The sequence below is a fragment of the Rhineura floridana genome, chromosome 14 (assembly GCF_030035675.1).
Source record: "Rhineura floridana isolate rRhiFlo1 chromosome 14, rRhiFlo1.hap2, whole genome shotgun sequence".
Taxonomy (NCBI): domain Eukaryota; kingdom Metazoa; phylum Chordata; class Lepidosauria; order Squamata; family Rhineuridae; genus Rhineura; species Rhineura floridana.
Genome location: NC_084493.1, coordinates 5,046,692 through 5,060,556, shown reverse-complemented (window position 1 = coordinate 5,060,556; position 13,865 = coordinate 5,046,692). Strand labels below are relative to the sequence as shown.

At 42.1% G+C, this 13,865-nt stretch overlaps 1 protein-coding gene across 3 annotated transcripts in view; it reads right to left on the bottom strand.

The window, feature by feature from the left end:
* Nucleotides 1-13,865, bottom strand: part of MCTP2 (multiple C2 and transmembrane domain containing 2) — a 149,657-nt gene that overhangs the window by 22,763 nt on the left and 113,029 nt on the right. For all 3 annotated transcript variants that reach the window (XM_061595211.1, XM_061595212.1, XM_061595213.1), the window contains one exon: nt 4,279-4,320. In XM_061595211.1, the coding sequence (XP_061451195.1) occupies nt 4,279-4,320 (42 nt within the window). The remainder of the gene's footprint in view (nt 1-4,278; nt 4,321-13,865) is intronic.

Below are 13,865 nucleotides of genomic sequence, written 5' to 3'. Positions count from 1 at the left end.
GAGGATGTGGAGCAAGGCTAGTGACAGATGTTGGCTGGGGAGGGGGGCTGTCTATGGAGAGTCCCAAGGACCAGATAGAAAGGCATGGAGAGCCACATTTAATCCAGGTCTGAGGTTCCCCACCTCTGGCACAATGGATTCTGAACTTGTTTTATTTCTTGATTACTGTTTTAGCTGGCTCTTCTTCCTCCGAGAAGCTTACACATGGTTTCCAGCTTACGCAGCTGGAATTGCTGTAGAACTCCATCGTGCACTTTCAAGACCCAGGGCATATGTAATACCATTCCACAAATCTTTCTTTGCACCCATAATTACATTGTTTTTTTAACAAGTTCCATAAATTCTGTTTGGCACATACCTCAGCAAAGAAGTATTTGATGCTGCCATAACTTCTTTCAAGTGGTCACTTATACAGTCGGTCAAGTAAATTACATCTTACTCAGAACAAAATCAGAAGAGCCTTCTCTTCATTTTCATTATTTCATTTATTTATTTTTTCCCATGTCCTGCTAAAGGGAAAGTATGCAACAGCTCCCCAAAAGTTGCCTTTCAAGGCTCTAGAGAACTTTGCAGACTCTGAGCTAACTTGAGGGCAGTCAGCTGAAAGCATCACCTTTTTTGCCTTTCTGTTAACACTTCCATCCATAAAAACATACGAACAGCCTCCTGGCTCAGGCCAAAGGCCCAGCTAATCCACCATTGTGTTGTCACAGTGGCCAGCCAGATGCCTATGGGAAGCTCACAAACTTAAACCTACTTGAATTTTTCCTTCCTATTTAAATTTTAAGATTATGAGAACATAAGAAGAGACTGCTGGATTAGGCCAGTGGCCAATTTAGTCTTACAGTGGCCAACCATAAGCCTATGGGAAACATGGTGTGAGCACCACAGCAGTCTCTCCTCCTGCAGTTCTCAGCAACTGGCATTCAGAAGCATGTTGCTTCCAACCATGGCAAAGAATAGCCATCATGCCTAGTGGCCACTGACAGCTGTATCCTCCATGGACCATGAACTGCCCAGAGAGCTTCAGCTAAGGGGCGGTATATAAATGTAATAAATAAATAAATAGACAAACAAACTTTATTTATTTATTATTTGATTTATATCCCGCCCTTCCTCCCAGCAGGAGCCCAGGGCGGCAAACAAAAGCACTAAAAACACTTTAAAACATCATAAAAACAGACTTTAAAATACATTAAAATAAAACATCTTTAAAAACTTTTTTTTTAAAAAAAAGCTTTCAAGACATCTTTAAAAGAATAAAAAGACAGACAGACAGACAGACAGACAGACAGACAGACAGACAGACAGACAGACAGACAGACAGACAGACAGACAGACAGACAGACAGACAGACAGACAGATAGATAGATAGATAGATAGATAGATAGATAGATAGATAGATAGATAGATAGATAGATATAAAGGTTTAAAAACATATTAAAAAGCAATTCCAACACAGACACAAACTGGGATAAGGTCTCAACTTAAAAGGCTTATTGAAAGAGTAAGGTTGAAAGAGGAACTTGTCTAATCCTCTCTAAAGGCATCCAAGCTGGTAGTATGTTATCCTAGGAAACCTCCAGCCCAGGGCCAGAATGCGACCCCCAAGCCTCTTAATGTGGCCCTTGAGCTGCACCCAAGCCACACTCCTCACTGCCCTTGCTCCTAGTGTGTTTTCTTCCTGTTTGGAATATGTCATTGAACTGTGATAATGTCTCTTGCTTGCTAGTCTGGTTCATTGGTAGCCAGTTAAATTATACTCAGAGTAGATCCACTGAAATTAAAGAACTAAAGTTAGCCATGTCTGCTGACTTCAATGGGTCTGCTCTGAGTAGGTCTTACATTGGATACAACCCAATGTGTGCAGAAACCTCTAGTTTATGTGAGGTTGGAATGTTGCCTGCTGTACAAAGGTTAAGAGACACCTTCAGTGCTCCATCCGCATTTTTCTCTGGCCCTGCTCATCACCGGAACGTGACTCCTAGAAGTTTCCCCACGAAAGAACATGGCTCTTGGTGCCATGGCTTCACCCCCAAATACACTCATTGTTTGTGGCGGGTGGGGCTTACAGAGAATGTACTTTACCTCTGCTTTAGATTATTATAATAAATTATTATTATTATTATTATTATTATCACTACTACTACGACTACTACATTTATATCCCGCCTTTCCTCCAAAGAGCTTTATGGCTGAGTGGGGGTTTGAACCCTGGTCTCCCAGTTTCTAGTCCAACACTCTAACCACTACACCACACTGGCTCACAGAGAATATATTCTGCTGTGGGAGCTTGAGCTTTGTCAAGAACGCTCCCAAGCTATGCTATGGAGTTGATACCTAAGAGCCTGCTCAGTTCCCCCAAGACTTTTTTTTAAAAAAAAATAGCATCCTTAACAGACTTTTCCACAGCTGTGTCTCATTTCAGACCGGTGTCCAGGATTCACATGAAAAAGCTGAGAAATCAAACAAACATTCTCCTGCATGGAACAAACAGAGAGCAAACCCAAAAAGCAAAAGTGATGAAAACTTGGCTCCAATTAAAAGGCAACATAAAATGCAATGGGAACATGTTAGTTCTTTAAATCTATTGGTATATCTGGAAGTTAAGACTCTGTGCGTGTGTATCTGTGTGCGCGCATGCATGAACTATGGGGGAGCGGCCCTCCTTGTATAAGCAGAGTTTCAGTTGTCTTGCAATTTTATGAAAGAAGCTGAACAATATGTTTAAAAAGGCAATGCTGTGAAGCATTCAAGAAGGTATAAGTGCCCGGGGAATGAATCACTGTTATCTTCTATCAATGTTGGTATTTCGAAGGGGAAAGGGGAGCTGGCAACTCAGCCCTTGCATTTTAAAGATTGATCATTCAGATGGAAGGGAGTTAATCTGCTCCTCTGTTTTTGAACCAAGTGTCTATGTGTTTCTAAGCCGTAAACAGTTAGTCTCTGAGGGCGTGTTACAATTCCCAGAAGCAAGGTCTGTTATGTCTGACATGCAACAGAATCCAAGAAAGCTCTCTCCCTCCCTTTCTCTGTATACTTTGATAGAACACACACACATATTTGGTAGAAACCATGACCTTCTGTGTCAGAATCCCAGCCAACAGCTTTTCCAAGTTTTAGGAGCTGCTGTTGTTGGTGGTGTGTGTGTGTAGGGGAGGGAAAATGTATTTCAGAAAGTTTATTTTTGTGTGTATCAGTGTTACCATGCTAAAAAGGAATAATTATCCCAATATCTCTGTGCAACAACCAGTATGCTTAGATTTCACCCGTACTCTTCTAAACCACCATCCTTGAAAATCTAAATGGCCAGCAAAGATTCCAGGGCTGAAGTAGACATGATGTTACTCGCACATCCAGCAATTGCACAAATGCTGCTTTAGAAAGTAAAAAAAAACAGGCATAAGGCTGCAAGAAGGTGGTCCCTGTCCTCCTCTTGAGGGGGGTTGAGGGACATCAGGATCTGGCCTGCCGGTCAGATTCGGTTTCCCATACCTGGTGTAGAGGCATTGCTTTATCACCCCTGAGTGGATTCCCCCCCCCCAACAGACCAACATAGCTGTATCTGAGTGTGTTTTACCTAAGGATGCTTGAGGACTTAGCTTGGTCTGCACTTTTAAATGGAACAGCCCAATTTGCTCTTCTTGGGATAGGGATACAGTTGTTTTGTAGCTTCACACTTCTCGGGAATTTGTGACAATTCTTGGCTCAAAAAACCGGACATGCACACAAAAATGTGTACAAGTTTAAAATGTGTATCTTAGGACAAAAGGTTGCAGCCAACTAAACTCTACTCAGAGTAGACCCACTGAAATTAATGCTTCTAAGTTAGTAATGCCTATTACCCTGAACAAGACTAACATTGGATACAAGCCATTGTGAGTACAAAAGTGTGTATTTTGTGTGTGTGGGAAACACAATAATCCCCAGAGTGGTTTAACTATCAGTCCTTCTTTCCAGGGAACTCTGGGAATTGTAGCTCTGTGAGAGGAATAGAGGGTCTCCTCTGAGCACCCTTAACAAACTACAGTTCCCAGGATTCTTTGGGGGAAACCATGAGTGTTTAAAGTGGTATGATACTTCTCTGAATGTGTAGTACTGATGTGGCCTGACTCTCCTCCCCAAACAGCAACAGTCTGGAAGCGCCCTGAATGGGCTTGTGAATGAACACATGTGATACTGACATAGACTAGAAACAAACTGATCTGTCCAGACTTAGTTTTATCTCATGTGCTCTAAACTGGATCTTCAATTTGTTATCTGAAAACATACTCTTACCTTGTCATCATCATCTTCATCCTCCTCCATGTAAATGCAGTCCTAAAAAAAAGACAGAAAAGAAAAACAGAAAATTAATTTATTCAAAAAAGGCTTACTATAATTAACATAATGTTATTTATGTCAACGTTTAAGGAGAGGCCTGCTGGATCAGACCAAAGGCTCGTCTGGAATTCCAGCATCCTATTCTCAGTGACCAACAAGTTGCATCTGGGAAGCCTATAAGCGGGACCTGAGCACAACAGCAACTGTCTCCACTTGCAGTCCCAACAACTGGTATTCGGAGGCATATCGCCTCAATGCTCCAGATTTATATTCTGCCTTTCCACCAGTTTTGTCCCGCAAGGCAGAGTACATAAACTTACATTTGCGATATAGTACAAATGACAATGGAACAGAAACAGCAAATCAATTACGAACAAAAGCCGTCAGAAATTGGATGCCACCGAAAGCTTAGGTAAATAAATGCATTAAAAGATTTGTAACTGTTGCTTAAAACAACAACAATGCAGGCTCCTGGGAAATATGCCATGGGAATGATTTCTACAGTCTAGGTGCCACTCCAGAAAGGCACTACTGAAAGGTACCCATCTCATCTGTGAACGTGGCTGGGGAAACCTTCAACAGCCATGGGGAAGCTCCAACTAGAGTAGGCACTCCTTCGGATGGTGTCACAGACTGTTTAGGCCATAATATATGTAGCTGGCCTTCTATGCAACGTGCAGATTTTTATTACATATATTGATTGATACATGTAACAATGCAAGACATCCTCCAGATAAATATAGGCAGATCAGGAACAATATTTCTCTCTCTTTCCTAAATTATTATGCCATTTCATTTATGAATTGCTTTCTATGAAGCATCTTAGAGCAATTTCACAACACAATAAAGACCATATATATAAAACAATGTATATTTATATATTCATATATAAAAACCAATTGCATATATAAAAACAATTTCAAATGAATTCAGATACTGACTAGGGTAATAGTAGTAACAACAACGACAATATAATTGGAGAAGCTCAAACAAACAGGAAGCTGGGATGGGGGAAAGTAAAGTCCAACCTCTTTATGGAAAGTACAATCAAACTGATAAGGAATATTATCTACAACTCCAGTTCCACAAAACACAACGCTTCTGACAATCATATATTTATAGGCCGCCCTTCAGGGTCAGTCAAACCCTCCACATGGCAATTTCCCATATATAAAGTAGTTTCCAAACTCCCCCCCCCATGTACCACTTGGAAATTGCTGAGGGTTTTGGCAGACCACTTAAATTATTTTTCTGCCTGTTGTAGCAATTGTAATCTGATGTGCTAGATGCTGCATGATTTTAATTGGATTTTTACCGATACGCCACAGACCACCTGAATGAAGCTCTTGGACCATTGGTGGTCCACAGACCAGAGTTTGTGAACCCCTGATATGAACACATATGATGTTAGTCATACTCAAAGTACACCCTTTGAAATTAATGGATATAACTAATTTGGCTCCATTAATTTCAAGGCGGCTACTCTAAGTCGGACATAACCTACAAATAATGACATTCAACTACAAATTCACAATGAATACCAAGAGACCAGCAATATCATCTAGAAATAGCAGCTTTCAGCCAAACTTTACAACAATCAAATTGAATCAAATCAAATCAGAATAGGGAAGTCTACAACAGTTAGACAACTCTCTCTTTCTGAAGTAGTAGAAGTAGACAGTCAACATTTCATAATACCTGGGAGTAAATGAGCACGCTCAGTTCTATCATTGGGCTGTTTGGGGTGTGTGAGGAGGGATTCCCCCCTTTGGGGTCCTTTAATATGTTGTACATCTGCATATCTTTGGGTTTATTCAAGCATGCTAGTCTCTCTAATCTCATTTCCCACCAGCTGCATTTTCACTCTGGTGCTGTAGGCTAGGGAGAGGGAAGGTGAGGCCCACCAGATGCTGCTGGTTTACAACTTGCATTGCCCCCGATCACTGGCCAGGCTGGCTATGGCGGACGGGAGTTGAAGTCCAACAACATCCAGAGGGCCACAGGTTTCCCAACACTGCTGCCGGCATTCACCCACCTAAGTTCTCTATTAGGGAGACTTTTTTTATAACAGCCCGTGAAGAATGACAGAGAATTAAGAAGCTTGCAGAACACATCACAGTTCGCTTGATTTCTCCCTCTCCGCAAACATTCCAACATCATGTTAGTTTAGAGTCACATCCCTTTAAAAAAAATAATTAAGACCTTTGATTTTGACCTTAAAAAATCTCTTTTAATCCTCAAGGACTCACTCTCCCCTTTGCTGCAAAATCAGAAAACAGCAGCAGAAACAACTCTCAACCAAGATATAATTTTACATCTAAACAAAGCTATCAGCAGCAGATGCAACCTAACCGTTCTAAAGGCAAGAAAGTTTGGTACTTTATTTCTGTTTTATGTTATTTTAATTCATTGCCAAGTTTTACTGTTAGTAAGCACCTTTGTTCTTCCTCTGACAAATGAACCAGTTGGAATGTCAAGGCTGAGAATTCTACACTCAGTTTGTTCTATCCTCATCGCTTGTTTCAATGACTGTTCTCTCCCTTTAGGGCCATTACTGAAACATTAGGGGGCAGAAAATACATTAGCACACACATAATCAATCTTATGAATCAGATACAAAATTCTATACAGCATTATCACTCCACTTGCTAAGGAAAAGAAAAAGAAAAGAAAAGGTTATGATAGGAGTGCAGGGGTAACAGGCGTTGCAACGCAGGCTCTTTGCTAGCAACACATGATAAGATTCTCCAGGTTAGTGCGAGTTTTTGAATAGGCAGATTTATTCATTTTTTAAAAAATGCAATAACTATCTCTGGAATGGGGGATACATTCCAGAACAGAATTAAAAGATATTTTGTGGGTTTTTTTTTTTTTAAAAAAATCCAGTATCAAGTTGTTGGGACAAGACTTTCCAAGTTGTTGGAAAAAAGGTCGTGTGTATGTGCCGGTAAGATATATATTAACTCAGAGGCTCCCAAAGTTGTCCACCCATGGACTACTTGGAAATTGCTGATGGTCTCGGTGGATCACTTAATGATTTTTTTCTGCCAGCTGTAGCAATTCGAACATGCTGTGCTAGGTGCTGTTTTTTTTTAATTGCATTTTACCTGCTTCTTTCATATCTTTTATTGTATTTTACATCATTATAATTTGCATTTTATAGAATTCAAATTGTAATACAATAAAATACAATGCAAGAAATAATAAAAATACTATTCAAAATCAATATCGTTGCTTAAAGTGGGCATGCTGTGCACCACCTCAGTGAAGCTCGTGGACCACTGGTGGTCCAAGGACCACAATTTGGGAACACTGTACTAAGTTAGCTAAGCACTGGGGAAAACATCGCTAAGAACACTTCAGAAGGGGGATCCCGACCTGATAATGGAGCACGTCAAAATGGAGCGTGTCAAGGGCCAAACAGTGTTAGTCTCAAATGGAAATCTTACAGGAGTGCAAGCTCTTCGGGGCAGGGACCCATATTTTTGTTTTATTAAATTTAGTATTTATTTAGTATTTCCTTTATATCCTGCCTTTCCTTACAAAGTGATGCCAGGGCAGGTAACATAAAAGGAATCTGCCTGCCCACTCCCTCACCCCTCATGGATCAGATGTGAGGCTTGTGGCCATCAGGAGGCATGTATTCAGTACTGTGGGCCTCCCTCCCAACTGAGATCAGACAGTTCCCCCAACCCTGTTGGACTTTGGGTGCTGGACAAAGTGCTTTCGATTCCAGTAGACATTTTATGTAAGTTGTCTTATGCCTATTTAAGGAACTCATGTTTTCCCTGTGGTTTCTGTTTGTTTTAAACATCCTGTTATTTTTGATTGATTGTCCTGTATACTGTTTTGTGACCATATATGGTGAAAAGTGATCTATAAATATTGGAAATAAAGAAGAAGAATAAAATAAAGTAGCAGGGCTAGGAAGAGACCTTCCCCTGAGGCTGCTGCAAGTGTGAAGAGGCAACACTAAGCAAAAATGGATCATTAGTCCAATACTATATCAATGGGAACTTTATATGTTGAGCATGAAGCTACTCAGTGGTGGTTGAAGCCTTGTCAGTCCTTTGCACTTGAGGATTAGTGCCCTGAGCTGTCACACTAGAAACATGAGTTGGAGGGACCTACTAGGGGGAGGTGTCCATCTCAAGAACAATCCGGGGTAGTGTCTACAAAACTTCCCAGCACCCTGATCCTAAAAGCCTTTAGAGTGGCTTGGTGGTGGTGGTGGTGGTGATTAGTGATGAGAATCAAAATCATGCTGTCTATCCTCACCCTCACATCAATGCACTGACCACTGATGGATGCACTGAGCAGGGGGTTGGACTTGATGGCCTTATGGACCCTTCCAACTCTACTATTTTATGATTCTATGACCACACACTCAGCTGGCCGTATGTTCGGCGGCAGTGTGAAGTGGTCATATGTGCATACTGATGTACTTAAGAACAGCCTGCTGGATCAAGCCAATGGCCCATCTATCCTGTTCTCACAGTGGCCAACCAGATGCCTCTATGGGAAGCCCAAAAGCAGAACCTGAGGGCAATAGCATTCTCCCCATTTGTGCTTCCCAGCGAATGGCATTCAGAGGCATAGTGCCTTCAACAGTGGCTAGTAGCCATTGTTAGCCTTATCCTCCATGAAATTGTCTAATCCTCTTTTTAAATCCATCCAAGTTGGCTGGTCATCACTACCTCCTTGGGAGCAAATTCCATTGTTTAACTGTGCACTATTTAAAGAGATATTTTCTTTTGTCTGTCCTGAATCGTCCAACATTCAGCTTCATGGGATGGCCCTGAGTTCTAGTATTGTGAGAGAGGGAGAAAAACTTTTCTTTGTCCATGAACTCCCATTTTTCCATGATTTTGTCTAATCTTCTTTTGAAAGTATCCAGGTCGGTGGCCATCACTGTCTCTTGTGGGAGCGAATTCCATAGTTTAACTACACACTGTGTGAAGAAGTGCTTTCTTTTGTCTGTCCTGAATCTTCCAACAGTCAGCTTCATTTGATGCCCCTACGTTCTAGGGGGCAAAGCGCTTCCTTTTCCACTTTCTCCATGCCATGCATAATTTTATACACCTCTATGATGTCTCCTCTTACTCGTCTTTTCTCTAAACTAAAAAGGCCAAACTGTTGTAAAACCTTTCCTCATAGGGGAGTCGCTGCATCCCCTTGATCATTTTTGGTTGTGCTTTTCTGAACCTTTCCACCTCTACAATATCCTTTTTGAGGTGAGGCGACCAGAAGTGTTCCAAGTGCAGGTTGGTATAAATTTAGAGATTACATTTGCAAGGCCTCCCAGACTTGGGGGAGAGGGATCCTGGGCTATGTAGAATCCCTCCTCAGGTAGGTCCCTTTCACACTTCCACTGAATACAGAGTGGGCACAGCTAGCCACTCACCCACCCTCACCGCCCCCTCACTCATGCTTTCAACGGGGTGAGTGAACTTTTGGAAGCAAAGTGCAATGGACACCAGGAGGCTGTCAAGAAAAATAATGCGCTCAACAAAATCTGTGGCAAATCGCAACATCCATCACCCGCTTAGCATCAATGGAGAAAATCCTTGGGATTTCAGTGGGATGGTGATAACGTTGTCAGAGAATGAATGATGGAGAGCAGTTGTTTTTAACTCTGCACCCTCAGCCTTCATCAGGTTTACTGAACTTCACTGTGCTATTTTTTTAAAAAAAAGTCAAACCTATCCCCCTTTGTGTTTTAATAATAACTTGTTTGTCCCAAATTCCATCTAGAGAGTAAAACTCCGATTTTCCAGATGTAATAAAGGACATGTTAAATGCCTTTACGGCTCCATCTGGAGAGCCTGGGACTTGGCTCAGATTACTGGGCCTCTAACCATTTGTCATCGTATCTGGTGTGGCAGCTACTGAAAATGTGATTTGCCCCAATCTGCAATTCTTTTCTCTTTGACGGGAGTGGTGGGTGAACAGGCTCAGAACAGAACCAGAAAAGTTAAAAGAAAAATGGTTGAGGGGGGTGAGAGAGCGAGAGCTTGACTAGAGCTCACTAGTACTACAGTACTATTTACATCATCATCATCACCACCCAATTACATTAATATCCCACCTTTCCTCCAAGGATCCTAAGGCACCTTACATGTTTCTCTCCCCCCTCCCTATTTTACCCACACAACCTTGTGATGTGAAGTTGGTTGTACTCAACTAATTTTTCCTCCAAGTAAAAAAGGTAAAGGTGTCCCCGCACTTGTAGTGTGAGTCGTTTCCGACTCTTAGGGTGACATCTTGCAATGTTTACTAGGCAGACTGTGTATATATGGGGTGGGATTGCCAGTTCCTTCCCCGTCCTTTCTTTACCCCCCCAGCATATGCCGGGTACTCATTTTACTGACCACAGATGGATGGAAGGCCCTCCTCGATGGTACTCATTTTACCAACCACGGATGGATGGAAGGTGGACCTTGACCCCTTTTACCAGAGATTCGACTTCCTCCTTCCGTTTGAATCGAACTCCGGCTGTGAGCAGAGCTTTCGGCTGCGTTACCGCCACTTACCACTCTGCGCCATGGAGGATCCTCCAAGTAGACTCATTGAAATTAATGGCTGTAACTAACTGAGGTCCAGTAATTTCATTGGGTCTACTCGGACTAAAGGTTAGTTGAATGCAACCCAGTGACTGGCCCAAGGTCACCTAGTGAGCTTTAAGGAGTGAGGATTTGGAACACTGGTCTCCTAGGCCCTAGTCCGAGTTACTGCTATGTGAAGCTGACTATTGGCTTCCTTTAAGGTCCTGTCTATTTGCAGTAGAGGCTGGTGCCCATTGAGACTGATAGGGTAGACGACAGGGAGGCAGACAGGAGGTGGAGCCAGAGCCTGTAATGGGCGGAGCCGGGGCCTGTAATGGGCGGGGCCAGAGCCTGTAAGGGGCAGAGCCAACTAAGTCTGCCTTTGTTCCAATCCTCCCTGCTGAATTCTACAAAGGCAACACTGAGACTGAGGAGGAGGAGGATTGCAGACAGTGCCACCCCCTGGACTGGGTGTAAATAAGGCGGCAGACAGGTGGAGGTTGGCTGAGAGCAGGCTGTGCTTGGTGGGGCAGTGCCCATTTGCCCTAATGGAGCAGCTTCCACTGTCTATTTGAAAAGTGACATTAAGTTGCAAATGAAACTCACTTTCCCTAATGATTCCCAAAAGGTGAATCGCAGGAGGTTACATTTCCTCAGTAGGACAGGTTTAAGCACAGAGGTCTGTGTATTATGGAGCAGTCTCCAACTTCTTTCAAACTTGCGCTTTCCACACTTTTCTACTTTTCTTTTCTTTTTAGTGCTGTTTGAGAAAAGAATTCCTTCTCAGTACTTCCCCCCCTCATTCCTCCATCCCCTTAAGGGCTCTTGTGGAACAGGGTTTCGCCCACTTCAAAAGGGCAAGAGTATCAAAGTTATTTCGGTTGGAGGTGGAAGAAGAGAAGGCAAAATTCTCAAGGAAAGTTTAAAAGCTGGCCCGAATTAATCTTAAATCAAGTTAAACTGCAGACAAAAAGCAGCATGTTTTAAGGGTCTCTCTTGTGGTTTTATACGTAAGAACTATGCCGTTGTTAATAGGACTGGCTGGAGGCAGGCAACTGTACTGAAGGTACTATGATATATCCCCTGTGGGACACTATATACATCTCTCTTATCCCACTGTCGTATCAGGTCAAATTAGAGGCATTTTACAGCCTTTCCCGAACTGGTGCCCTCCAGATCTCTTTTGACTATAACTCCCGTCACCCCAAGGTAGCACAGCTGATGGGAGTTGTAGTCTACAACATCCAATGGGCAGCAGGTGGGAAACAGCTGCATCACAAAACCCTGCAAATCCCCTGAATCTCTGCTTTACTTGCTCTTATATGATCAAATCAAATCAAATCAAATTTGATTTGATATATGTTTTTACATTGTTTATTTATTTTATTTATTTATTTATTATACTTGTATACCGCCCCATAGCCGAAGCTCTCTGGGCAGTTTACAGTAACTAAAAACAAATACAATTTAAGATACACCTTTTAAAAAAACAACAATTTAAAAATTTAAAACAATATAAAACACATGCTAAAATGCCTGGGAGAAGAGGAAAGTCTTGACCTGGCGCTGGAAAGATAACAGTGTTGGTGCCAGGCACACCTCGTCAAGAAAATCATTCCATAATTTGGGGGCCACCACTGAGAAGGCCCTCTCCCTTGTTGCCATTCTCCGAGCTTCCCTCAGACTTGGCACCCGGAGGAGGGCCTTTGATCTTGAACGAAGTGTACGGGTGGTTTCAGGTTGCATTTTTGTTTTAATGGATATTGTTTTTACATTGTACGTATAGTGGGCACCGCTTACAGATTTTAAAAAAGCCTGTGAACAGACACATTAGCAGAATGAGTGTGCTCAACGCAGGCAATGATGCCGGACTCATACCACCGTCAACAGCTCTCCTAAACAGACTGATATAGTATGTATTGCAGACATGTTCAAACAAGGTACATACAGCACAATCCTATGCATGTCTATTGCAAATGTTAAGTCTTATGGAACTTGGTGGGGATTACTTATGAGTAAGATGCATACGGGATGGTTCTGCTGAGTCAGCAAAAGACTTAGCTCTCCTGATAGCCTGTCTTCATACACACTCAGTTAATCATTTGTGGCAGGAAAAAAACAGGAACATAGTATGATGCCTTTATGCAGTGTCAGACCATCTGTCCATCTAGCTCAGAACCGTAAACACTGACTGGCAGCGGCTCATCTATCAGGAGTCACAACACCAATGAAAGACCACCATCATAATCACCATCATCCTTAGGAACATAGAAGCATAGGAATCTGCCTTTGACCCATCTAGCTCAGTATTGTCTACACTGACTGGCAGCAGCTTTCCAGAGTTTCAGGCAGGAGTCTCTCCCAGCCCTGCCTGGAGATGCCATTGAGGATTGAACGTGGGACCTTCTGCATGCAAAGCACATGCTCTACCACTGATCGATGGCCCTCACCCAAATTGGGAGGGAATGCATGAAAGGTGGTGCTCTGGATGTGAAACTCCAGACCACATGATATTAGACTCTTATCAGATATTAGATATTATCTTATTAGATATTATCTCTCTCTTTACTGGTCTCTAACGACTTGACTTCCTCCCACCCACCCCAGCCTTCAATTTTATTTATTTATTTATTACATTTATATCCCGCCCTTCCTTCCAGAAGGGGCCCAGGGCAGCAAACAAAACACCAACAAACACTCTAAAATGTCTTAAAAACAGATTTTAAAATATATTAAAACAAATCACCTTTAAAAACAATTTTACTGCTGTTTAGTTTACTAACTGTCAAGTTATAGCTCTCTTGCGAACTTTCATGCAGTTTTTAGTGTTGACGTACTGCATTATTACGACTATTCATTCATTCATTAGATTTATTACGGTCAATTGACCAGCCAGAGAAATTCAGTACAAAAATACACTAAAACATGTTCAAAAACAGTACAAAATAGTACAGGTAAGTTAATTATTTCATGAGGCAATGGATCGATTAGGTCAAA